The sequence below is a fragment of the Patagioenas fasciata genome, chromosome 9, assembly GCF_037038585.1.
Source record: "Patagioenas fasciata isolate bPatFas1 chromosome 9, bPatFas1.hap1, whole genome shotgun sequence".
NCBI lineage: Eukaryota > Metazoa > Chordata > Aves > Columbiformes > Columbidae > Patagioenas > Patagioenas fasciata.
This window is the reverse complement of record NC_092528.1, coordinates 6,594,528-6,621,908: the sequence shown is the minus strand read 5'-3', so window position 1 is coordinate 6,621,908 and position 27,381 is coordinate 6,594,528. Positions and strand designations below refer to the sequence as shown.

Sequence of the window (27,381 nt, the reverse complement as noted above, 5' to 3'; positions counted from 1 at the left end):
ATTTAGCATTTTGTGGGAGGAGAGGTCACAGCAGCCAAAAAAATGCATAGGTCCGCACATCTCTCTGTTGGTGGGTACTTGGTAGCCAAACCAAACAAGGAACAGGTCTCCCCGAAACCCAAGCAAGCTCCTAAAGCTGTAACGCAGCTGCCTGCCGGGCTGGAACAGCAGGATGGAGATGACATGTGGCTTGTTGTGACTGGGTTTGTGGGTCAGGCCACATTTGCACCTTAATGTAGTAGCTTGTTGCACGTTTCCAAGGAGGAGGAGTGAGATACTCGTCCCTTATTCCTGGTCGAGGGACTTGGATGTAGTTTTTCAGTTCTGTATAAACTTCGTTATTGCTAAACGGGATTCTCTGGGAGCTACACCTAAACCTAGAAACACTCCGCATTTTCCTATTTCTTAAGTGCTGCTCCCATCAATTTTGGGTGCAGTTCTGTGCTGTGTTAGTCTCGAGCTTCAGGAAACGTGAGAAACACACGATGTCATCAGTTGTGCGCTGTCACGTGCTTTTAAAACGCTGTCAGACTCACTAAATATTCAATGTATACTCTGTCTCAGCAGACTGTGTTGGCTGAAACTGCTTATGCAGATGAAAAGCGGTACCCCTTTAATAGGTTATTACAAAGTGATGCTGAATAATTGGTGTTGAGCAGAGCAGTAAGTGGGAGAAGCCAGCAGAGGCAGTAATTAAGCAAGTGGCTTGATGTGTGGCCTGGGTGTGTGTCCCAGCAAAGCCTCTTGGAAGGCAGCACGGGCTCTTGTGTTCCTGCCATGATGCCTCTTCCATCCGCAGCTCCAGTTCTGCAGACCCCTTGTTTAGGTGTTGCCCGGTGACACCCAAGGGAAGCCTGTTAGGAAGTCTTTGTGTTCTGAGCCTCTTAGCGTGTATTTCTAAACTCCAGCTTATATGAATTCACAGCTGCTTTGTTCTCGTTTGTTCTTCGACTCAAATGGCTCTTTTTCACCCTTATTTCCTCCCTCCCTTTTTCCTCGCTCCAGTTCTCCGTGTATTTCTAGACCACAGCCTTGTCCCTTCTTGGCTTTTGTTTTGCCACACTAAGGGAGCTGAGCTCTTTTCATCTCCTCTCAAAAGGCAATGCTTTCTGTTTCTTATATCACCCTTTATTTCTTGCAGCTCTTTTTGATCTGGAGCGGACCCAGCCCCCTAAATCACAGCTTTGAAAGATGACAGGGCTGGGATGGTGGGTGCCAGAGCAAGGAACCCACTTTCTGGCCATGACCGAGAGACCCCAGAGAAAAGCAGCAGCAAAGAGCTTAATTTTGCACTCAGGCCAAATCCCCCGTAAAGCTGAGAATTTTTCCTGTTGTAAAAATGGGATATATGCAAAAAAATGTAGAATTGATTTATCTCGGTGGCTTGTTAAGAGTTAATCAATAAAATAACAGTCACCACCTTACTGCGAGAAACTAACTGATTAGAAACTTGATTAATGGGATGATTTTTCATGACTATAATTAAAGCTCTGCGTGGCTTCTCGTATAATTGATATTTAATGCTTACATGGCAAGCTAGTTGTCTATAAGAAACAGGGGTTTTTCAATTATTCACCTGTGGGTTGGGCAGAGGAGAGGCCGAGGGGCTCATCTAATACTGGGGAAGGAGGGAGAACAGGATGGGATGCAACCGGTCAGGGCCAGAAAGCAACATTAATTGCCAGAGAAAGGGGGGAAAATCAATGTTTCATAGCCATGCATGGGCTAAGACACCCGTATTGGGGTGTATATACAGGAGAGAGAACCAATAGAAAATCCAACCCAGAAACAGTACACCAGCTCCTGTCGGGGGGTGATACAGGAGCCGGGAGTCCAGAGGTGGTACCTCTGTGTCTAATTGTCCTGGAGGAACTTTCTTCATGGGCTTTGTAGAGTTTTGGACCATTTTCCAAGAGAGGCAGTGGAGCCTCCACAATGTTTGATGGCTTTTGCGGAAAGATTCTGAAATACTTGGCTCCAACCCCATCACCCCTATGGGAAAGACTCCCTGGCTTGTGTTCCCAGGGTGTAGTATCGTTGATCTTCCCTGGCTTTGAGGTCCATTAACTCTTTAGCTAAAATCAATGTATTGCATCTGGGTCCCTTTGCCTTGCAGATCCTCCAGCGTTGATAAAGACTTTGTCCAAAACCTGCGACAGGTCCTGTGCCAGCGTTAATGGTTTTTGGGTAAGTGTGAAGGACACGGAGACAGATGATGGAGATCCAGAGCTATGCCAAGTGTTCCACACAGGTTTTTAGACTGTAGCTCATATTGTGTTATATGATCTTAATTAGATTACTGGGACATGCTGTATGCATTTAACCACTAAACATGATGTTTGATTGTAACCACCATATTCTCCATCTCTTTTAATTAGCGTTAATCCAGATTTTCTTCCATGACAGAGGGAAACTGTAAACCAGCATAGGGGTGTGAAGCTCACTCCTTTCAAAAAACAAGTCTTTCCATTCCTATGTACCCCAAGTTTTATTGGTTAGTTTTGTCCCCTGTGCCCTTCTCCTCCCTGTCAATCTGTCCATCACCATCAGGATGGCGGTTTGCTTGGGGTGTGCATATGTGTAATGAATGTCGCACCACCCCAAGCGAATCTGCAAATCTAATAACAATCAAAACCGTCACTGATGCATTATTAACATTTTGTTTTGTTTTTCTTCCCTGCGAGCAAGAAGCTGAGTGTTTGGAGGTGGGTAGACGGTGCTAAATTGCATTTATTGCACGTCTGTTGAATATATAACGCGTCCGTGCGGCCTCCCTGAAGAGTTAGACAAGCGTTCGCGGAACATAATAATTCGCAAACACTTGGAAATGCAAATACTCTGGTGCAAGGAGGGGGATTTCAGACCTCACGTGCTGGGTGATGGATGCTGCTGGGGGCCCAGGTTTGCAAAAGACCACCTCTCTTTTTTTTGTTGTTTCCAGGAGCAAAACGTTAATGTGTTTTCCTGCAATGGCAAAGGATTCAGTGGGAGGTTTTAAAAAGCCATCGGGTCTGTCGGCTTTAGGGGGATGCTCTAGAAGTCCTTGAGGGCACAAGGCAATCCGCTGTCCCTTTTTTACGCTGTAGTCAGCCAAACGGCAAGAAATCTTAATCACAGAAAGTTTCCTTGTCATTTTTACTCTAAAGTAACACAATGGAGTGTGTGGGCTTTTCCTTTGGAAGCTGAGAGTGCATACAAATCTTAATTTTCTTTCCTAATTTTTAAAACATAAATGTTTTAACTCTGGCTTCAGATGACATTCTTTAAAAAGCAAACTCCACTGAGCAGACGTTTTTATTCTGAAGTATTGTCTCAAAGTGCTGACTTCTTATTTGGGTGGAAAATAGTTCATTGTCTCGCTGCAAGTCAGGAGATGGGCAGCATTTTTGAGGGTTGTGGTGTTTGGTTCAGAAAGGAGGCGTGTTCCAAAATGCCGTTTCTGGGAAGGGACGGAGCCTGGGGGAGAATTTTCCAAGTAGCTCCTGCAGCTTTTTCCATGGACAAATTGGGGAGTGAAGCTTGATTATTCTGTAATTGTATATAGCGTGGAGTTAATCCTGATGTAAAGATACCTATAGACTCCAGGGAGAAATAGATGCCTTGGACTGAAATGGGGTCTTGCGTAGGAGGTAGCGATGCGACTTTGGGCAGATTAGGTCTGCACATACTTAGAGTTGCTTGGGTTCTGTTGGTCTCTCCCTGGCTGGCGTCCTTACAAGAGCTTGGTTTTACTGGAGTGCTTTGACTTGTGTATCCCAGGGTTTGCTCTGCGGTTAATCGTGTTTGGATAGCTGGCAGATAGATCAGCAGTACCTGCCCTTGCCTCTGTTTGCTTTGCTAATAGCAGAACGATTCCGGTTGTTGCTTACTCTAGAGTTTGACAAGATCACACCGAAACAGGTCAGAATTCACATTTACCGAAGTCTGGCTTGGGAAAGTGGTTTCACAAGAGAAAAAACTTGGCTGAAATAGCCATGAGTGTAACCCGGGTTGTATAGGAATGTATATAAATGTGTCACCTATAAAACACCACATGCGCTGTGTGTGCAGCTGCCAAGTGATGGGTACACGAGTCTCCGGTGCTCGCGTGTAGGAGCCGAGCTGTGACCAGAGAAACCCTTGCTATGGAAAGCTTTACCAGGACAAACCTCCTGCCAGCTACCAGTTAATTAGTGACGGGAGACAGGGTCAGAGATCTCCCCGAAAAACTCCCCATGGGCTTGCATCTCCCACAGAAATGGGGGAGGCTGCGGGTGGACCGTATGTCGGGTGAGTAAGCTGAGCGGGTTGTCCAGGTTTCTGGTAGTCTTACTTATTGATGTGGTCTCCTCAAGAATGTGCTTGCTGCTGGGGAAAGGGCGGTTGTTAAAGTCTTTGGAAGGAGAAACCAGAGAGCTTACGAAGCCGGACTCAGAGTCTGTCTCCAAGGTGTGGTTTGCAGTGCTTGCAATGGTGCAAAGCCCAGCTGTCAAACAGCGGGTCTGTCACCCTGACGTGACCCAGCGGGCGGATCCAGGTTACTTGAGTTACGGCTGGGCAGTAAATCACCGCGAAGCACTCGGCAGCCGCCCCCATTTCCATGGAGCTTATTCAGCTTCCTCGGCTTGCGCGTGGCTCCGGGCAGCTCAGAACAACCTGGGCACGTGTTCCCATTGTCCTGCTGGGAGCGGGGACATGGGACGAGTGTGACAGGGACAGGACAGCCCCTGGCTCTGCTCTTCAGCACAGCCACACTCGCTTTGGCAACGGGAGGCAAATCACTCACTGATGACAAAGGGGACGGGAGGGAAGAATAAATTAATTAAAAAGATCTTTAAAAAAAATTCCAGCTACTTTTTAATTTTCCAAAGCGCCCATTTTCTTAACCGTTCCTCCAAATTATCATCTCATTAGATTTATTCTGTTTCCTCGATGATGTTGTTGTTCTATTTATCCCACGTCACTCGGCACACGTCTCCCGTCTCCTTCCAGCCAACTCGCACAATACATTACAATTACATAATTACGCCATTGTAATCAAATAATTAAGTTGCGCATTAAACACGCATTAGAGCTCGCGAAGGAGCTTCAGACGCGGGCGCGGAATAGGAGGGAGCGAGCCAGTCGGTGTTGGCGCTAATTGCGTCTTGCTTTTAATGACTGGAGGACTCCAGGTTTTTGGTCTCAGGTGGCAAAATGGGAGTGGGCTGAGGCTGCTGGGTTTTAAATAAGCAAGTAGGTTTAGCGAGCAGACTCCCCTGCAGAGAGAAACAAGGCTCGGTGACCAAAGGCGCAGAAAGGAAAAGGGAATAATTGTGAAACCTGTTGGCTTCGAGTCCGTTGAAATCCGCTTTAATTGAAGCTCAAAATGAGCTCTCTGAGGAGGAGGAGGAGACCTGCCCATTACCATCACGGGCCTCAAGCAGAAGGTTCTGGTGGCTTTGGGGTGTCATTATTTTAGCTGTGGTAGATGAGTCTGTAGGTAAGTTGTACATATGGGGTGTTTTCGCCCCCATTTTGTGTTTGATGATGGGGTAGAATAACACAAAGCAAATTCAGATCTGTATTTCGGCCTCATCCTGACTCATGGATGGGATTTTCTGTCCAGGGAACACCCAAGAGGCAAAAGCTGTGGTGCCGCTATTGAAAATTCAAACCCCGCAGGATTCCTGCGAGATGACCCTGGTCTAGCAGATTTCTGCTTTTTGATACAGTTTGGGGTGATTCTTTCAGAGGATCCTGTTGAATATTGGACAGAGCACCTCTGAATATCTCCTGGGTGAGGAGATGACATCAGGAGATGTCCTGATGTTTACCAGCGCTGGGACATGGACAGGTGACAAAGCCACGTCCCACCAAGGTGCAGAGGGCTGGAGAACAAGGTGCAGACTTAGCTTGCGTTCTCTAAGAACTTTTTCAATGGGTTCTTTAATCTTGCAATTAAAAGCCAAGGTTTGCACTAAATAATTGCTCAAAGGGGAAAAGGGGTGTTCTCTGATGCATGAATAAGCCTTAGAAGGAAAAAAAGTGTTTATAAGTGAGAAAACAGTTGCAGGCGCCTGCAAGTCACCCAGAGGATGGTGTGTCGGTCTTTGGCTCCTGGGAAGTGAACATGAGCCAAACCAATTTTCATGAACCCCTACTTAGAGCGTACGTACCCACGCTTAAAGAAAAGAAAAATGCTGAACTTTAGATAAAGAGCACTTTGCTGTATTAAATCTGATGTACTGGCTTCTCGTACCACATCTAGACTTCACCAGATGCAAATGGTGCAGATTAGATAAGCTGGTGTTTAAAAGGAAAAAAATGTCCAGCTATTGAAAGAAGATGCAATTTGATTAGCAGACCCAAGGCTGTAAGTGGAGATGGAATGGGCTATAAACAACTTAAGGCTTGGGAGAAGGCCAGGGCTGGCTGGGTGTTCATTTGTAGTCCCGTGTGCTGTTGCTCTAATGCACCAGGAGAAAGCGAGGAATGATTTTGGGGCAGAGTGAATCTTTCACACTGAGAGCTCATCACGTCGTCTTCAGTTCTGTCTAATATTGCACATGCACTTAAATGAAAACAAGTATATACATATATATATATATACACACACTAGAATGCCAGAGCTGTATACTTTTTCAGCCCTCCCACTCCTGTTGGTGTGTGCGTCTGTCTTGTTTAAATCTTGCGATTTGTGTTGTGTCCACATCCAGATGGATTGCAGGGAGCTATCGGCGCACCTCGCGGTGTTGCGGTTTAAGCGTGGTTTTAAAAACGATGCTTCCAATCTGCTGCTCGTCGTGATTTTTTCGCCTGCTCTTTCAGGATCTGCTCTAAGAATTTTTGGGCATTTTTCTGGGTGCATGAATACGTTTGGCTCCTTTGAGCATCCTGTGCTGCTGTCTGGAGAGGGATGCAAGGGGCTCTTATGAGAATTAGTGTTTTCTTACTGCACCATTGTGGGAATGGAGTGTTTATATAACTTGGATTGAAGGAAAAAGGGCTGCTGAGGGGGGGAAAAACAAGCTTGGGGGTGAAATTTGTATTGTGTTATGAAATCAGACCAGCCACTGTCCCCAGGCTTTGAGCAATGGGACTGGACTCCCGTGTGGTGGTTGTGGAGATGTCCATGGGGCAGATCTTAGGTCACCATTGCGATGTTCATGAGCTTCCGACTTTCTGAGAGTTTCCTTTTCAGGTAGGAAAGATCCCCAGCACATAATTGTCTGGCATGTGTGACCCCGGGCACTCTCTGCTGGGGGCAGTTTTGGGTTTTGTTTAACAATACCTACAAATCTAAAATCCCAGAAGCCTTTGCAGAGCAGAATTTCTGGTTGCTTGAATGGTTTTGAATCCCCTCTGTAAATCTGTCTGGACAGACATTTTTCTTGGCTGTTCTTTATTTTCTACCCTGATTACTAACCTGTCTCCTAATTTGTTTTATGTTCCTGTCCTTCCCGGGTGATGGCAACACTTCCTTAATCTCACCTGCTCTGCCAGTTCTATTATTTGCTCTTTCCTTCTTTTTCTTATTTGCCTTTTGCTTCTTTTTCCAGGTGGTTGATGAAGAGGTGACAAAAGGCAGGTCTGACAGTGATCTCCGCCGCACCACACCGGGCACATCTCCCCATCTTGACAAGCTGCCGTTCATCATTTTGCCTGGTTTATGGTTCCTCACTCGCTTTCTGAAGCACACGGCGTGTCCACCCCAGTCGGAACGGAGCATCAGATCTTCCGCGGGATGCCGGACCAAATGCCTTTTTCAGGTAAAATACAATTTTCTACTCGAGTTGGGTGGAGGACCAGAGGATGTTGACTAGATAGGGGCTGAAAAATCACTCTTCTTGTTCTGACAGGCCCTGTTGGGGTGTGGTTGCTATGGGCGAGGTGAGAGCAAGGCAATAAATTTCACATGAGAGGCTTGAAAAAGCAGCGTGCTTTGATTTTCCTGCCCTCCTGTGACTGGGACCAGGCTTGGTTCTCCTCCTTGGACCCAGCAGGATGTCCCAGCGTGCCCGTGCTCCACAACGGCCTCTGCTCATCACCGGGAGAACCGTGATTTACCTTACGTCATCCGATTATTTTTTCTCCCCTCCTCCCCTAATTGGCTCTGTTAATTTATTGCGGACAGGAGCTTGTTCTGCCAAGTGCTAATTGCAAAGGTTATTGTTTCTGCCCTTTCCAGAGTGCAGCAGGAAAACTTTCCATTCCACCACATGAAAAACACGACCAAAAAAGCCAGAAGTTTTTGGACTGGGTGTGAGCCCGTTTGCTGCGGAGCGTGCGCTGCTCTCCCGCTGCCTTCCCGAGGTTTGGGATCCTGTGCAGCAAAGCACCATCAGAATTAAACATGCTCTTGAGCAGAGGTGTCTTCATCCTCCGAGCTGTTCACCCTGGGATTTCGGAGCACCTACTCAGTGGGTGATGCACAAGTTAGTCTCAGTTTAGCTGAACTAGGCTAAACTCAGCTTAGCCCATCTCCTTTACTCTGGAGGAGTTTTCCTAGCTGGAGAAGTCGAGTACCTTGGGTGAAGTGGGATTACTCCAAAACCAGGCTTTGTCCTAGCATGGGAGGGAAAGAACAATATTTCTTGGCTGCTTTTTCTCTGTAGCTGCCATTTGCTGATGGGGCTCCAGCGTGTACCTGAGTTAAGCTGGATTTTATGGTAACCCCCAGCCATTTATCCCAGATTTGAAGGTGGCAAGCTCATTTGGAAAAACCCAGAGTCTTTCAAGGGAGTTCTGATATTGCTGAAAGCTCATCTTGGTCCTCCTGCTGGAGCTTTTCCTTGTCCATAGGTGTTCATGCCATGCAGGACAGTGTCCTTTCTTTCTGTTCTCTGTGGTCTCTGTCCCTTAGGGCTCTATATTCGCTGTCCCAGGCTTTGTTCTTGCTGCAGTGTTAAATGTGGCTTTTTTCCTGTCCCAAATCACCGCTAGAGTTTGGTTTTGTTCAGCAGCTCGGAAGCATTTGGAAGTGAGTGTTTATGAAGAGAGGGATGCTTGACGTGGCGTTTGGACCCACAGGAAATCAGCAGGTTCCAGTGATATTTTGTACTGATTATGGGGAGGATTTTGTGCTCCTGCTCTGCTCCCTGTCCCAGTATCCTTCTCATTTTTCATAAATGCTCCAAATTTCCCCCTCTCAACTCTTTCCCATCTCACTCCCAGCTGCTACCCAAGGCCAACCACCCTTCCTTGGGCAGGTTTGTTCAGAGCACCACGTTCATGCAACATTTTATTCCACTGTATTCTGCTCTAATGAAACTTATGATAAATCTACGAGCGCTATCCAATTTCCTCTATATGGGAATCCTGAATGGTGTCTGTGGGCAGCACCTTCACATGGAGCAAGCACAGTTACAATCTAGATTTCACTGAAGAAGTGCATATATCATATTTAAAGGAGCTTTTCTTGAGCTTACGGCATAAAGGAGAATTATATTTTATATTGTAAGTTTAATAGCAAAGGAGCTGTATCTGAAATTGCTTTACAAAGCAGCGAGGTAGACGGTGGCAGTTCAGGCAATATGTAGGGAAATGCGCCAGCCGTATGTGTGGCCGTATCTCACACGCAGCCTTGGAAGTCGTTTGTTTTTATTGAAGGGATGGATTTGCCAGGATGTGAAGCCTCGTGAAGAAGCGCCGTGCTTTAATCTACAAAGGTTTGTGACAGGAGGGAGGGAAGTGCTGCCTTGCCAGGTATCTCCTGATATTTTCCCCACTATTCTGTGTTTTGGTGAATGAGGCTGGGCTCAACTTCAGCCTTGTCTCTCTCCATAATGAAAATTCACTTTTTTTCCCTGCATATCAAGCATCTTTCCTTCTACATTCATGCTTTCCATCTGTCTTTCTGCCTAGCAGTCCTTCCTCACAAATTCACACAGCTGTTTTCTTCCCAAATTTTGGCTGAGTCTCGGTGTTTTCTGTGGTTTGTGCTTTTGTAAAGCCTCGTGCTAACGCCTGGCTGGGGTGAAAGCTTGACCATGTGTAGCTGCTTGTGAGAACCCAGCAATGCAGCGACTTTATCGTGTTGGCCAGAAGACAGACACCTACGTGTTTATCTTCACAGAATCCCAGAATGTCAGGGACTGGAAGGGACCTGGAAAGCTCATCCAGTGCAATCCCCCCATGGAGCAGGAACACCCAGCTGAGGTTCCACAGGAAGGTGTCCAGGCGGGTTTGAATGTCTGCACAGAAGGAGACTCCACAACCTCCCTGGGCAGCCTGGGCCAGGCTCTGACACCCTCACCCCGAACAAGTTTCTTCTCAAATTTAAGTGGAACCTCCTGTGTTCCGGTTTGCACCCATTGCCCCTTGTCCTGTCACTGGTTGTTACCCAGAAGAGCCTGGCTCCATCCTCCTGACACTGCCCCTTTCCATATTGATCCCCAGGAATGAGTCCCCCCTCAGTCTCCTCTTCTCCAGCTCCAGAGCCCCAGCTCCCTCAGCCTTTCCTCACACGGGAGATGCTCCACTCCCTTCAGCATCTTGGTGGCTGCGCTGGACTCTCTGCAGCAGTTCCCTGTCCTTCTGGAACTGAGGGGCCACAACTGGACACAATATTCCAGGTGTGGTCTCCCCAGGGCAGAGCAGAGGGGCAGGAGAACCTCTCTGACCTACTGACCACCCCCTTCTAACCCACCCCAGGTACCATTGGCCTTCCTGGCCACAAGGGCCCAGTGCTGGCTCATGGTCACCCTGCTGTCCCCAGGACCCCCAGGTCCCTTTCCCCTACACTGCTCTCTAATAGGTCATCTTCCCGATATATTAAAGGTGTGTTCTTTTCACATGCCTGAGATGGAGCAAAAAAATGTCGGTAGTGAAAAAAACGCCATTGCAAAGAAATCTTTCTTGGTTATCCAATTTGTGCAATATTTTATTATAGGGGGAAAAACAACTGTTTGCTGCCTTGTAAAGGTTAATATAATAATAAGCAGATACTGACTTCTATTGAGATGAACATGATGATTTATTGACCTGAGAGGTAAATATTCAGTGAAGCAAAGCCAGGGTCAATACTTACCATGAGGAGAATAAATCCTTATATTTTCTACGATGGGGAGACCATACAGACCAGTCACCACTAAAATGTCAGCTGCTTTGGCGTTGGCTGTTGCCATTTGTAGTGAGACAGCTAAATAGGGTAGACTACCAACAAGCACTTCACTTTCTTTTTACAGAAAATGTCAGTTTAGAAACATTTCCTTTGGATGTTTTTGTTCTTCTATTAAGTATTTAGAAGTACCTGCCTAAAACCCAGCCGAACAAAAAAAACACGGCAGTTTTGAATTGCTAGGTGTGTTCCTTGAGTAACCGCTCTGATTTTATTGCGTTTTGTTTTCCTTTATTAGAGAAGCACTCGGCTGCCAATTTGTAAGCCTGGCAACTTTGAAGTTATTTTCTGCGTGCGTATTCATTTTGATTGCGAAGCCACCGTTCATTTGAGAAACGCTTCAGCGCAGAAATGTCAAGCATCTCTTGTCGTTCCTGTACAAAGACAAGCTCTGACTGTTGTCACCCGCTTCTGCGCTGGACCGCGCTGGCGCCAGGTGGGTTTTTGGGAACGAGGATGCAGCGGGTCTGTGCATATGGATAACTTGAGTTTGGGCTGCGATGGGTGACGCTTTTCTAGGAAGGAATGTTAGGTGCGTTGTGCGGTTTGGCTGGGAATCGCAGCCGTTTTCTGGCTGGATGCGCCCAAAACGCGATGCTGCGAGGTGACACCTGTCGCCTGCTCTCACCTGGGTGAGAAATGTGAATTCCTGTCCCAGAACACATCAAGGGCTCGTTCCACTGGTGATGGGGATGTAGGAACCGTAATTACCCTTGGCACGGGGCGGGGAGAGGAATTGCACTATCTGTTATCCAACTTGAGCAAAGTGACACGAACAAGGATATTATTTTAGCAAGTTTATCTCCTTTTTGTATCTATGGTGACAAGATCCTTATCGGAGTAAGACAGACTCACAGGCTGGCTGCTCCTTGTTATCTTGGTGTAGGATGACAGTCTAAGTATCATGGCTGGAAATGTTATCTATCCGTTATTATTGCACTTGCGAGGGGCTAACAAGAGCGTTATCAGGGTGTTTACAATCAAAACACGTGCGGCTCAAGTGATAAAAGGGAGAACAGACATCTGATCTCCAAGGATATAAAAACAATGGAGCCTTGAGCGGGAGAAGATGGATCTTACGATTGAGGATGGTTTGGCAGGCTGGGAATGGACAAACAAACCCAGGCGACCGTTCGCATCGTCAGCTTGAGAGATGGGTTGTGGGGAGAGACACACACACGTGCACACGTGGGCTTGCAGAAAATGAAAAGGCGATCGTATCGACAGCACTCGCAGCTAAAAGAGAAATATTTTCCAATATGTTTTTTAATGATTTTTTTTTTCTTATGTACTCTGATCTCACTTGCAGTGGTGATGTGGAGAGCTGTTGGCACCAGCCGGTGGAGTAGAATTGCTTCAAGTCACAAGTGGAGAAAGCTCAGCCAGGCTGGGGGGGTGGCGAGCAGACAGCTGCCAAGGCTACTCATCTCAGAGTTCATTTAGATTAATTTCTTGTCTTGCTCGGGTCAGTGCTCTGTTAATTTAGGGGGTGCACAGACACAGGGCGAGTGGTGACCGTAAACCTTACCAAAATCTCCTTAGGGACAGAGGCTAAATCCCTAAAGGATTTAAAACTCTGACCCTGGGACCTTTCCATTGCTTTTAATTGAGAGGAGTTCAAAGATATCCTAGACATCAGATTCTCGTTAGTCTATAACGCAGGCAGACCAGGTGCAAAGTGGTGTCAAATTCTGATCGTCTTATCTGTTCAGCTGGAGAACAGGAGCTGAGGGGAGACCTGATCTCTGAACTGCCTGAAAGGAGCTTGGAGCCAGGGGGGTCGGGCTCTGCTCCCCAGGAACAAGCGCCAGGAGCAGAGGAAACGGCCTCAAGTTGCGCCAGGGGAGGTTGAGGTTGGATTTAGGAACAATTTCTTCCCCAAAGGGCTGTGGGGCATTGGAACAGGCTGCCCAGGGCAGTGCTGGAGTCACCATCCCTGGAGGATTGGACAGACGGACATGAGGTTCTCAGGACATGGGGAAGTGCCAGGGGTGGGGGAATGGTTGGACTCGATCTTGAGGGTCTCTTCCAACCAAAATGATTCTGTGATACAAATTAGCCTCAGTTGTTAAAGACGGGGCTGTGCAACGTTCCGTCCAAACCCCGGCCTTGCTCCTGGAGGACGTTGTGTTCTCTGCATAGAGTCCATCGGTTGGTTTTCTGTCGTAGTCAGTATGGCAGGGGACAGTTCATGTCTATTCCATTCTTGATACCGAAGTTTTCTAAGCCAGGCTTTGTGGCTTTTATCCCACAAAACATAATGTTTCTCTATCCTCTTCCCTCACTTGTGCTGTGACACAATGGGATGCGGAAGCTTGCGACGTTGGATGGGGAGCATCAGCAGGATCTGCGGTGGCCTCTGAGCCAGGAGAGGACCCAAGCTGAAGGCACAGACTACAGTACTAGGTGTCCCCCTGTCCCTTGAGAAGGAGACGGGGAGGGTGGAGAGTGTCTCTGTGGGACACACGTGTTGTGAGGGACAACAGAGGATGCAAACGGTGGCTCCTAGTGACATCCCCGTCTCTGAGCATCACTTGGTTTGACTTTAGGGCTGGCTGAAAATAGGGAGGTTTTTTAGATAGCAGGGAGGGAATTAACGTTAACTTTTTGCATGCAGCATCATTCTACATTAGACTGTCTCCTTAACTCCATATCATCATATTTTGGGTATCGTGTGAAGCTGTGTTCAACCTGTCTAAATGACTCTCACATCACTCTCTAATGGTTGTCATCTGCTGGTAACCCTTTGTCACCTTGTGGAGACCGGCAGCAACACCTCTGCCATGTTTATGAGAAATAATCACTGGTTGTAATACACGGTGGGGTCTATTTGCTTGAACCCTGAGCTTTGGAGGGCCGGTGGGGCCGTTTTGTACGGTAATAGGTGACCCATCGCTCCTCTCCTGCCCTTCATCTCTCACACCTTTAATTGCACTTGTGTTTCTGCAGCATATGGAATTCATTATTCAGCAAACAATGTCCTTTGCAACATCAGCCTTAATTAACTGCTCCCCTCTGTATTTTCTTGCTCTTATCCTCTCCAAGTCTGCGCACTGAGACGAGCTGACGGCCCCCCACATGCATCAGTGCCAGCCACTGAGCCATGACCAGATAAGAAGAAATGGAATTCCTTATCTCTTTTTTTTATAAATACATGCACATGCACACACAAACACACAGACCTGGAAAAGGTCAAGGTTACTGGGAAGGGAGAAGGCCCTTCAAGACAACAAAACCCCCTTGTTTTTTTAAGTCTCCATAGCAACTGGATGGAGCATCATGGGATGTCAGGATGAGAGAGGACTATTCTTTCCCTACAACACTCTTTCCACTTCATTAGACTCTTTATCAAGTATCTCTGCACTGGGCTGAGTGTATTTTTTTTGTGTCGGGGCGCAGCGCAGATGACTCAAAAGCACGCTGACCTTTTCAGTGGGACGTGGGGAGTTCCTTGGGGGACTTGCATCCTCTCCCCTCGCCTTCCTCCCCCACAGCCCCCTTGTCTCCAGTTCGCATGACCCCTCTCATCAAAACCCCGTGGCCGGTGAGGTATGAAGGGTTGCTTTAAAAAGAGAAAAGGGGGAGGAAAAAAACAAGAGAAAAGTATGAGAATGTCCTTCGCTGGCACTGGAGGTGTCAAGACCTCAGCTGTCAGAGCTGGGTATCTGTGGGGAAGATTAATGACTGTGCTTAGAGGAAATCCAAATAAAATAGAAGGGAATAAATACCGAGTGACTGTGTGGGTGAGGAGGGGAAGGGTGAGGAAGGAGCAGGGGAGTGTGACGGCACAGAAGAAGGTATTCCTCGGCCTCTGAAGTGTTTAAGTTCCCCTTGGAAGAGCAAGTCAGCGTAGGAAAGCTCTTTAGATTTAGTCCTGTGGTCTTGAATGCGGCTGTGTATTGGTCTGTGGGCCAGCTTAGAAAGCACTAGTTGTACTAAGGTACAAACACCGTCTTTTTATTTTAGTTTCCCTGGGAAGGCATCCACCATAGGGAAACCTTTTGTTTTCGGCTTCTCACCGCATAGCCTGCCGTGTCCTCAAGGTCTCTTGAATTGCACTGGTTGTTCTTAGGAAGCGTCAATACCTGTTTTAAGTTGGGCCGGGGCACGTAATGCAGCTCGGAGGTGGGTTTGGTTCTGTGGCGGGTACAAAGCGAGGAAAGCCTTGCTATGGGTGGTGAGATCGCAGTTACTGCACCACAGCTGAGTTGGAACTTGGACCTTGGACCTGGTCTTCTGGGCAGAACCAGCGCATTCCTACTGCCTTTAGCTTTTAAGATGATCCTGTGGATTTTCACTTCTTCCGTGGAGCTGTGACGTGATGGTTTGCAGCTTAATTTGAGGAGACTTCACCCCATGAGAACCCAGATGAACATCGTAGCACAACAGCTCGCCGTGTAGAACTCCGTGTGTTTGGAACCATATGAGTCGGGCAAGGAGAGGGGCTCGTTAACAGAGATGACTGATGAGGCCAAAGTCATTTAAATAAGTGTTTGTAAAAAGCCTTGAACCTGGACACACTTAGGCTGTGTGCTTCTAGCTAGAAGATTTACATGGGTGTTTTTATGGGGGAAAATCATTAGGAAAAAAAAAAATACTCTGCACTTACAGAGGGAGTCAGGGTTATGAATATCCCAGTCCAGCTGCTTCAATCCTCACAGGAGTAATTTTGAAGTGGGAAATCCCATTAAATCATAATAGGGCTCTTAAGTAGTTCCCTCTGATGAATTTGTGGCACTCTGCAAGTCCCATAACTCCCAATATACAGATGAGGGAGCTGAGGTTAAGTGACTTAGCCAAGGTCACGTAGCAAATCAATAACCACTCCAGCCCGCTCAGGCAGCACCTCTCATTGACTTCACGTGGCTCTGGCTTCAGTGAGCACATTGTCGGTACTTGCAAATGGGAATAACCATCCCCACCGCTGTCCCAGTCCTGGCCATGGAAACCCAGGGTTTGAAATGTTATGTTGCTAAATCTGTGTCCAGGCATAGCTGGGCCATGGCAGCAGCCAGGGGGTTTCTTCCTGCGGCTCTGTGCATGGAGACGTCCCTGGTTCCTTACGTTGCTCCCTATGAGCAGCCAGGCTCGGGGCAGTGGGACAGCTGGGACCAACCTCCATCATCACATCTTGCTCCTGTGCATGGCTGAATATGAGCCAGCATGTGCCCAAGTGGCCAAAAAGGCCACCAGCATCTTGGCTTGTGTCAGTACAAGTGTGGCCAGCAGGCCCAGGGCAGTGACCGTCCCTGTGCTGGCCACTGGGGAGGGCAAACTGCAAATCCTGGGGTCAGTTTTGGGCCCCTCACGGCAAGAAAGCCCTTGAGATGCTGGAGCGAGTTGAGAGAAGGGAACGGAGCTGGTGAGGGGCTGGAGCACAAGTGTGGTGGGAGTGGCTGAGGGACCTGGGGTGTAGGGGAGGTTTAAGTTGGATGTGGGGAACAATTTCTTCCCCAGAGGGCTGTGGGGCATTGGAACAGGCTGCCCAGGGCAGTGCTGGAGTCACCATCCCTGGAGGGTTGGACAGATGGACATGAGGTTCTCAGGACGTGGGGCAGTGCCAGGGCTGGGGGAACGGTTGGACTCGGTGAGAGTCTTTTCCAGTCAAAATGATTCTGTTACTCTATGGGTGGGAAGTTGGGTGCACTTTCCATTGAGGTGTCACAGCTCAGCTGCCTTCACGGCTCTGTGGAAGTTCTCTTCATGGCTGTGTGGAAGCTCTCTAAGAAAAATGCTTTTAACATCTCGCACCCCAAACAGAGCAACGTTGCTTAACTATCCCTGACAGGTTTTGTCTTGTTCTCTTGATCCTCAAATACAGAAACTCCACAGTCTGCTGGTCCCCCCGCTGTCCGGGTTTATCCCAGCGCCCTGTGCCATCTGTCCCAGCACCGTTGCTTTGCTGCGGCACGGCAGGCGGGAGCTGGAACCCCGAGTGCTCCATCTGTGCGAGGCGCTCTGGTTGCTCTTCACAGCGTGTGTCTTGTCACCTGCGGTGTTCGCAGGGGGAGCGTCTCGCTTGCAGGTGGTGCCATGTTGGGACAGGAGCATCGTCCCTGCGGTGGAAGGAAGTTGTCGCACGTGGCACCTGTCGGTTGTGACAGCCTCTGCCAGCATCTGTGGGAGACCTGTCAACCTGTTCTTCTTCCTCTGTTCGGCTGTTACCACCCGTGTTTCAGCTTCCACTACTAATTTCTTTTGTCTTAGGATCGTGAAGGAGAACGTACCAGTAGTTTGGGGTATCTCAGGAGTGGGGATTTGTGTGTTCTACCTCAGCTTGCTTGCCGTGGGTTCCTGGTCTCAAGGAAAAAGGTGTTTTTTCCCAGGATCCGGCAGGTTGTAGTTCTGGGACCTGAGGCTGCTTTTTGCGGTAACACTGATGATCACTTACACGTCGTTTTTATCTCGTTACTCTTCCCAGTATGGAGTCACACAGGAGTGAGAGATGCTGGATGCAGACCTATTGCATGGCCCAAGCAGGAGCACTGGCTTGCATCCCTGTTCTTTTTCTCCTGCTTTCCTTTAGCTAATTGATAGCTATTTGAATTACTGGTTTCTACTCTTGCTGTTGCCCACTGTTAATGATCTGTCTCTGTTTCCTTTCCCAGGTAAATGGTACAAAAGCACAGCAAGTAACGTGGAGCGTGTGGTGGGATTAACCTGCTGCCAAGTGGCTTCACTGTGTTTTCTGTAGAGCCTCCCACAGCCCTATCGGACAGTCCTCTGGAAGGCTGAAGGGCTGAGGTTAATGATAAGGTGTGTTCTTAATGCCAGGATCCTTCCTGCTTTGCTGTAAGGTCTCTTAAGGCTGGTATGTATTTCGTAGAATCATTTTGGTTGAAAAGACCCTCAAGATCATTGAGTCCAACCATAACCCAACCCCTGGCACTAACCTACGTTGATATTTTTCATGTCTCGGGGCTGTTTTCTGAACTCCTTATTGGGTGAAGATCTCAGCATCCCTGTGAAGAAAACCCTCCCTTCTGCAGCACGTGGCAAAGCACCAGTATCTAAGATGGAGTGGGAAGCACAGGAGATATTTGGACTACAAACTGTGGCTTTAAAAGAAACGCACTCAGCAGTGGTTTGAGGTTTCCTTCGTGAAGCCTTACTGATTTTGAATATATATTGCGTCTCTTTTTGTATGCGGGCTCTAGAGCAAGACAGACTTGTTCCAGGGATTATTATAACCGCAGGTGTTAGCTGTTTTATATGAGATGACTTAGGCCCCTGTTCCCTGCTGCCAAGTGGTTTGATTTCACCTTCACGTCGTGGCATTTCTGAAAAAGCTGCTTGTTTTACGTCGCAGGTGTGTTGTCTTAATGCAGCTGTAATGCGTGTTTGTCCAGGCATGGCCTTTGGGGGACAGCAGGGCTGGGAGGATGTTTTATTAGATCCTTCACAAGTCTTAATAATCTCCGAGTCGCTCTAATATCTTCGCGTGTCAGCTGTTCTGCTCTCGCTTTGTGGGATGGGGTTGTAACCTGAAGATGGGAAATTGCTTGTGTGTGATGTTCTGTCTCGGTTTTAGCTCTCCCTTTCTGGCTCTTGTCAGCAGTCAGGAATTAGTCCAGACCTTAAACCATCTATGGGAGATCAAACGGAGGATCCTGTGCAGCTTGCTGGTGGCACTGGGGATCCTGCCCTGCAGACTGGATCCCTGGAGCGTCCCTGTCCCCTCCCCTCCGCCTGCCAGCATTGGGATGACGGGTAAGGCTGCAGTTTCCCGGCTCCGAGGCGCACGGTTTGTGTGTGCTTGGCTTCCAGAGCTGAGCTTTGCTGGGTCCTTCGGCTGGAAGAATTAGTGTTTCCTCAGTCGCTTGTATTTGGATGTGGTTTGATTAGTTCAGTGGCATGCAAATATTTTAATTTTTGTTTTCCAAGGCTCTTCTGCCATGCTGTTTGTTTGGTGATGGTGACTTTTCTGGACCAGAAATAACTATTACTCTCATAATGATTTTCTTTCAGTACAGTGTATTCCCCCTATATATTGCTTTTGTAGTGTATTGCTGTATTGCTTTTACCCAGTTGTGATTGTAGTGTGCTTGAGAGCCATCCCACTCCTTCAGATACCATCTGATATTCTCTCTTGCAGAGATGATGTGGGGATTGTGGAGGTCACTCCCTCTTTCCATTCCTTGCTGCATGTGCATCTTCTTTTATATTCATTTCCTGCAGCTTTTGCCTGGCAGCTTCACGGATCAAGTTGTATTTTAGGCTCAGGTAGCAGCTCCTGCACTGGCTGTACTGCTGAGTATTTCAGTCTCTTGTAGTTTGCCTGGCCATTCAGCTCATGACTTGCATTGTCTTCATGGTGCTGTGACTGGTAGAGTCGTTTTAATTTGGCTGTATTCAGTTACATCTTTGTTTCTTTCCTTTGGGAAGGTCTTTGCTGTCCAGCTTCACCCTCTCTTTGCCTCCTTGTTTGTGAACTGCTGATTTTGTTAAACTCAGCCTGGAAAGGGATGCAGACGTTATCCTTGGGCTGTTGCAGTCCATGTTCACAGCAAGGATGTGCATGGTCCAGGCAGCTTCTTGCCCCTTTATTAGGCTGCTTTTTGTATTGCAGTTGTATTTGCAGTGTTCAGTGTAATGCATAGGGGGGTTTTGTGTTGCTCAGTTATTTCTTACAAGTCTGCATTCAGGGAACTTCTTGCTACTTTTTACTTGATTGCATTTACTTCAGTTGCCTGAAATGCCACCTAAAGTTGGGCATCGTGGATCTGAACACACACCAATGTAGGGAATGGATGTGATCCAGACAGGTGTGACCCCAGATTAGGGTCATCCCCCCTTACAGCTCTGAGCCAGGCTTTGAGCTGAGCCTACTATACACAAAACAAAGGGCACCTTGTTTTGAGGTTTATTCCTGTGGTGGGTTCATTGGGCTGTTGCAGCACAAAGGCACATTTGGCATCAGGTCCACGTGAACAGAGATGACACCTTTTGTATTTTGAGGTCCACTCGGGTCAAAAATGGCTTGTGGAGCTTTCACAGCATTTTGTGTGTTTTATTCTGTTTGCTGCTGATGTGACCAGAGGCTCTGGAACATGAAGCCGCCTTTTCCCGCTGCACCTTAAGCATGTTTGCTGTCGCTTTCCTCCTTTATCCAACCCCTCTTGTAATTTCTACGAGCTAAAGAGCGTCCTGGTGCTGAACGCAACCCCTTTCACCTGCTCAGGGGTTGGGTATGAGCAGCTTCCCCTGTTTATTTGGATTCTCTTCCTTGCCACATTCACACCTTTCCGCTTTCATGTACCTGCAGGAACCGACTTGCTTCTGACACCGAGTTGAGTCTCCAAACATAAAAAGAAGAGGAAGTCAGGACAGAAAGACATTCAGGCTTTCTTCTTCCCTCCACACCCGCTGTTCTCACTCGTCAAGCACTTCCTAAGGGTAGAGTTCTCCAAGTTCCTAGTCATTACCCTTTATATAAGCATAATACAGTTCTGTAACACTCCCCACGGGGAAGCTATCTATTGTAGCAATCTGTAAAACAAAAGCTGGATTGATCCTTCTCCCATTGCTTCCAGAAGAGAGAAAAAAAAAGCCGCATGCTGTTCCTCAAATGGAAAGTCTGAAAGCCTTCATCAGAGGGTAGTTCATTTTTACACGACACTTTTACACTCAAGCAAAACTGAAAGCAAGGCATAATTTGAAACAGCTAAGCTGGCCGTTAGAGCAGAACCACACAAATAAAATGCCTGGGATGATGGAGCTGACTGCGTTGCAGTTAGAAAAATGACAGTGTACTAGGAATGAGCAGAACTAGGCAGATGAATGGGAATTAGTCAGGAGCAGATTTTCAAGGCAGAAAAATAAATTGAGAGCATAGATGGTTATATTCAAAAGAATCAGGTAAGAAGTACACTAAATTATACCTTAAATGGCAAAACAAGTGCCTCCGCCTCCAGGCAGAGTGGATGGAGCAGCGTGGGACCCAGATGACCTGACTCCCAGTCGTGTCCTTGTCACTGGGCTTGGTGGCCTTGCTGGGATCACTGTGTGTCCTTGTGTGTTCGCTTCTGTGCTTGTGAGATGGGGCAGGCACCTGATGACAGAGATGCAGGTCCTGTTTGACCAACCTGATGTCCCTTCTACAACAAGGTGAGCCACCTAGTAGATGAGGGAAAAGCTGTGGATGTTGTGTTCTTCAACTTCAGCAAAGCCTTCGACACCATATCCCACAGCATCTCCTGGAGAAGCTGCAGCTCATGGCCTGGATGTTGTATCGGCGATGGATGAAGAACTGGTTGGAGGAACAAGCCCAAAGAGCTGTGGTAAACGGAGCCAAATCCAGTTGGTGGCTGGTCATGAGTGATGTCCCCAGGGCTCATTCTTGGGGCCAGTTCTGTTAAATCCCTTTATCAGTGGTCTGAATAAGGGGATTGAGTGCATCCTAAGTTTGCAGATGACACCAAGTTGGGTGGGAGTGTTGATCTACTGGAGGGTAGGATGGCTGTACAGAGGGATCTGGCCAGGCTGGATGATTGGGCTGAGGCCAGTTGTATGAAGTTCAACAAGGCCAAGTGCCGGATCCTGCACTGGGGTCACAACAACCCCATGAACGCTGCAGGCTGGGGAAGAGTGGCTGGAAAGTGCCTGGTGGAAAAGGACCTGGGGGTGTTGATTGACAGTGTTTGAACATGAGCCAGCGTGTGGCCAGGTGGCCAGAAAGGCCACCAGCATCCTGGCTTGTATCAGGAATAGTGTGGCCAGCAGGACTAGAGAAGTGATTGTGCCAATGTGCTTGGCACTGGTGAGGCCAAACCTTGAATACTCTGTTCAGTTTTGGGCCCCTCATCATAAGAAGGACATTGAGGGACTGGAGCGAGTTGAGAGAAGGGAACGGAGCTGGTGAGGGGCTGGCGCACAAGTGTGATGGGAGCGGCTGAGGGACCTGGGGCGTTCAGCTGGAGAACAGGAGCTGAGGGGAGACCTTCTGATCTCTGAACTGCCTGAAAGGAGCTTGGAGCCAGGGGGGTCGGGCTCTGCTCCCCAGGAACAAGCGCCAGGAGCAGAGGAAACGGCCTCAAGTTGCGCCAGGGGAGGTTGAGGTTGGATCTGGGAACAATTTCTTCCCCAAAGGGCCGTGGGGCATTGGAACAGGCTGCCCAGGGCAGTGCTGGAGTCACCAGCCCTGGAGGGGTTTAAAAGGCGTTTAGTTGAGGTTCTCAGGGACATGGGGCAGTGCCAGAGTCAGGTTGGACTCGATGATCCTGAGGGTCTCTTCCAACTGGAATGGTTCTATGATGCTGTGCTTTTTAAGATGTGCAGTTGGGACTAGTTCCAGAAGAGGTAACCGGAGGTCCTTTGTGTCTGGAGTGTCTTGCCACCTGCCAGGGATATCACTGATGATAGTAAGTTGTTATATAGGTGAATGGTCTTCTTGGAGCTTCACTGGATCCAAGTTCAATTAGTATAGCTGCATACAAAATTTGCTATAAGTTCTTAACGTCTTGAACAGTCCCCAGTAACATGGGAGCTTGGGTACTTTTTAATCATTAAAAAGAAAAACAAACCAAAAAACTATAATTGAATATAATTAATCAATAAAAAGATAAATTAAACTAGTGATCACCAGTCTTAAAAGCTAGGATGTGCCAGTGCTGAGGGAGTCGTGACTTGGCCATGTCCAGATAAATGCACTCACAACACTGACTGGAAGCCAGTTTGTCTCGGCGTCTTGGGTGCACTGGCATCATCTGCAGCTGCTCCTCTCCTGGGGCTCTGGCTGCCTCAGCTGGGCTCAGCTCTGTTAGGCTGCAGCTCAAGCTTTGCCCAGGCTGCCATGCAGAAGCTGCAGTTAGGATCAGGTTTTTGCTCTTGAGCCATCCTGCCTGGCCAGATCCCACGTCAGAAGTGAAGCGAGATTGGCCGTAGCCATTTCTGCCCAGTCTCAAGGGAACCAGGGTTCATCTGACATCTCTACAGCTCTCAGCTGCTGTTCCGATCCGGTTCCCCCAAGCTAAATATTCGATCTGGGTATGGACGGAGTGAGTTTCATCCAAATGAGTAACTTGCTAAATGGTCTTTTCCCTTGTTATTTCGCAGCTTTGCCAAGCTTTCCTCTCGCTTTGCTGATCTCTGGCAGATGTGAATTGAAGAAACAAATTCCCTTGGATGCGGGATGGAGGACTTGGAGAAGAAATGGGTGCCAGTCTGGAAAATAGCTCTGAAGGCAGATTGGAAAACTAGTGAATTATCCCAGAACTTTAATGTTCTCTGTGACCGTCCCAGCTCTTGATGTTCCATCTGGTAGAGCTGTAGCCCCCGGTCACGCTTTCCAGCTGCATGGCAGGTGAAGGATGTCCCATTTGCTCCTTGCTGGATGCGACCAGCGCTTTGTGTTTTCCAGACAACTTTATTTTTGAAGGTCTTTTAAATCTGCTTGGGACTGTGTAGATCCCTGATGTACCAACCATACTTAGAGGAGGAAAAACCACCTTATCCTCTACCGTGGTCAACTGGTTCATCCTTCTTTTACTAATTTAACACTACTTGTTTTTCTTTATAATTCTGGAGGACCCTTCTGCCCTTCATTCTTTAATATTCTGGGGGTGTTGATTTATTTATTTTTGAAATCAAAGGCTTTAGTGCTGAAGATGTTGAGCGTGTCCAGGGACTTCCACTTCACTTAGCAGCCTCCCAGATTTAAACCTGCTATCGCACCCATCGCAGCTTGTTTGCCACAGAAGGTGTTATAGAGCCTGTTTGGTTGACAAATCTGTGATGTGGCTTCATGCAGCAGCTCTTAAGAAAACCTTTGCACATTCTTTATTTTTAATGGGTGCTCCGGCTGCTGTAAATGCTAGTTAATCTGAGCAAGGAGCTGGTGCTTTACTGTCGTCTCTCAACAATTTTGGTCTCTGGTGATGTTTATAGATGCGTTTCCTCTTGTTTTTTCTAGGTATACTTTAGCGTTTGGTCATTTGCTTTGTGACAACTTGCTGCTGGTTTTTGGAAGAGCTTTGCAGTGAATTAACTCGGGAGTTAATACCAACCTCTTTCCTTGGCTTTAGCAGCCGCTTGTGCCGTGGACGCTGATGCCGGAATGAATTTCTGTCGATGCTTTGCAGTCGATACGTTTGGCTTTTGCTGTATGTCACTCATTTGTGGTGCAAGATTCCCTGTGATGTTCTGAGATGAAACTTGCATCTGCAGAAGTGCTTGGTTTGGGTCCTGGGGAGAGGAGAAGACTCAGCCCGTGGGGTTTGCTCGCGACACCGAACCTGTGTTCTCTCATTTCTGAGCCGTCCCAGGAGACCACTTCACCTTTTGCAGGATGATTTGGGAGGATGTGCTGTTCAGGATTCCCGTTCTAGTGTTATTTATTGGTTTTGTAGTATCTCCCGGGCTGCTTTCTTCAGTGCCGTGCTGGTTCTCTGGGGACAAAGGAAACAAAGGAAGGAAAATGCTCGCAGGAGTGATAAAACAGGAGTATGACTGATATCTTCTCTCTCTCTCCGTAGTGTTTTTTCACAGATCAAAAATCAATTAAGGGCGAATTTCATTGGGAACTCTTTAAACAATGTAATATTTCATGAGAGATTATTGCTGGCTCTTTCACATTAGCGGCCCAGGTGTGAATTACGAAATTAGCATGATTCTTTTGATCATCTCCTCGGAGGTAACACCACTCCGAGCACCCTGTGCTTAGCGCAAGCTGTGCAGCTGCTGTTGGAAAGGGTGTATTTAGTGTATTTATTGTCTCCCCCCGCATCCCGATAGAGGTGCAAGGCTGAAAGGGTGGGTTTTGCAGTGCAACGGCCGCCTGGCTGGGTGCAGGGAGACGATAATTGAAGAAAATAAGAGTCTTGATTTTATAGGAGAACTAGACAGGGACTTTGAGATGAGTGGATTTGGCTTTTTTCCAGTCTCTACTTGAGCTGTCTGTTACTGCCACAAACCTTGAGCAGTGCAAAGCGTCCGTGTTTCTGTAACTCACCATCTCCTGCGTTCCTGGCTCTGTCCCTGCCGCCACTCAACCCCATGACGCTGAAAAATAGAAGGACTTTGGTTGTGCAAGAGCATTTTCACTGGCGTCTGGATTCCTGACTGCCTTGGCTCCTCTGGACATGGCTGTCCCTCCAAAATTTTCCATTCCTGAAGACATGTAGAGCCAAGCAGCGTCTTCTCTGCTCAAACTCCCCCTCTCCATCATTAGTCCTCCCTAGAACTTGGCCTTTTCAGTATCCATTTGCTACGCGGTCCATCTTTCCTTATTCACAGCCTGGTTATTGATTCTTATTTGGGTGTCATCTGTCTTACTGAGACTTGGGGAGGCGAGATTTGGAAAGGAGAGGTAGCAGCTTTTGTAAGTTGCAGTGTGACGTAGTTGGGTGAGAGCAAAATAGGTGAGATTTTGGGGTGCTTGAGAGTTGTTCTCAGTTTGATACAGGGTGTTTGCACATCCCGAAGGCTGGCTGCTTTCCCCACCCGAGCAGGTACCTTACTTGAAGGTGGTACCTTTGCCTTTGAACTTCACCTCGCTTCTGACACCATCCCAGCTACAACAGCCCAACTACAACTGCTCAGCCCTCACTTGAAATCAGTAAAACCTGGATTAGAGCGGTAAGACCAACCATATACATCTGTGTTCACCTCTGTTTCCCTTTTTCCGTGTCTTGTCCCCTGACATCGGTTCATTTCTCTGCATTTTCTTCTGCAGGAGAGCATTGAGGGTTGGATTGGTCAGGTTGGTACCTCATGCTGTAGGGAGGAACCAGTAAAGGCTGTTGCTAAAAACCCCACCAAAAATCTCTACAGAAACCCACTGGCCATAGTTGCTTTCTTAGAGAACAGTCAGAAGAGCCAAGCTGTTATGATACTTTCCTTGAGTGCTCTCTTGGGCTCTAATTATTTCCAGCTCAGGCTATTTTCTGTGTCTGATATGACCTGTCTGTCTAATAACCCTTGCTGGATCTTCCTTCTAGGTACTTACCCAGCCTTACCTTGCACCCCTGTAAACTTCCTGCACCCCATCTCTTTGCAAGCATCTACTGCCTTGGATTTGCTGTGGGCCTGGTTGATGACTTTCCTTTCATTCCTGGGCTGGACAAGATGGTTTAACAAGTTTTCCCCACCTTTCCAGTGCACTCAAAGTTTTGTAAACCTCTTTAAAATCCCCCTTGCCTGCCTCTTCTCTACGCTGAAGCATCCCAACCCGTTGGGCTGGATTTTATGAAGAAGCCATTATATTGTATTTGTTGTGCTTGGTGAACCTTTCCCTGCTGTATTCCTTCTGCCTTTTACCGCTGTAGCTCTGCGGTGACACTGTCCGTGGGGTTTTGGGGCACTTTGTATTGCTGGAATGACCAGAATTAGCTGCGTGTTTTGGAGAAGCCGGCCCTTATTTGCAAAGGCTTTTATTACGTGAACCTTTTCAGCGAAACGGCAATCATTATGAATCCTGAAAGTGGACCCTCTGCAGCTTCCAATTACAATCCTGCCTGCATCCCATTTGAATGTTGTTTGCTACTTAGGGAACGTTTGAAAATGCATTTTGGGTGGTGTTTTTTCATTTCATTTATAGCGGCTAGCATTATTTCTAACGCTAAAGGAAATTAAAAAGCGCTTCCTGCTTAGAATCAATTAGGTTTAATGAAAAAAATGACAGGTTGCTGTACACTGGCCACACCGTAGCTTTGCCGTAGAGAGAAGAAACCAAAGTACGGGCTGATGAGGTCTTGTGCTGTTTATTCTCTTCACCTGTTGGAAGTTCAGCGAAGAGCAAGGGGGTAAAGGCTCGTGACAGTTTGGGTTTGGGATCTTCTGGTTAACCCAGCCATGTGCATTTTATTTCCTCTCTGTTGAATTATTCGTATCTCATGACACAAACGTGGTGTTGACCTGTCACAAAACCTGATTTGAGCCTGACCTTGGGTCAGCACCTTGTGTCCCATGCAAGGGACACTAGGACAGAAGTCACGGTGCAGAAGATCCCTGGCAGTGCTTTTAATGTGTTTGCATTTACACCTTCCTGCTTGGAAACGCGCACACATGGGTCATAAAAAGTGGTCTAGTGAATTCCAACATTAAGTCAAGTGACTATTGGATTTTTTCCAAGGGCTCACCCAACTCTGCTAAAAAGCGAGTTGTTACGTGTTGGTCTGGAGCCCTTTTGTTCAGCCTCACCTGGTTTTATTCCCTTGATGGTATTTACTGATAGAACAAGAAGAACTCACGGTGGCATCGTGCAAAAATAAGAGTGCTACATTTTGGCTTTTTCTTGAATGCAACTGTGATGCTTTCCCCTTTTTAAGTCAATTATTGGTTTAGAAGACTAGAAAGTAAAAGAA

At 47.6% G+C, this 27,381-nt stretch overlaps 1 protein-coding gene across 1 annotated transcript in view; it reads left to right on the top strand.

Moving 5' to 3' along the window:
• Nucleotides 1-11,510, top strand: part of LOC139825438 (uncharacterized) — a 41,639-nt gene extending 30,129 nt beyond the window's left edge. The window contains exons 5-7 of the mRNA XM_071812308.1: nucleotides 7,521-7,730; nucleotides 8,150-8,381; nucleotides 11,319-11,510. Of these exons, the coding sequence (XP_071668409.1) occupies nucleotides 7,521-7,730; nucleotides 8,150-8,227 (288 nt within the window). The 3' untranslated portion in view covers nucleotides 8,228-8,381; nucleotides 11,319-11,510. The remainder of the gene's footprint in view (nucleotides 1-7,520; nucleotides 7,731-8,149; nucleotides 8,382-11,318) is intronic.
• The last annotated feature ends 15,871 nt before the right edge of the window (nucleotides 11,511-27,381 follow it).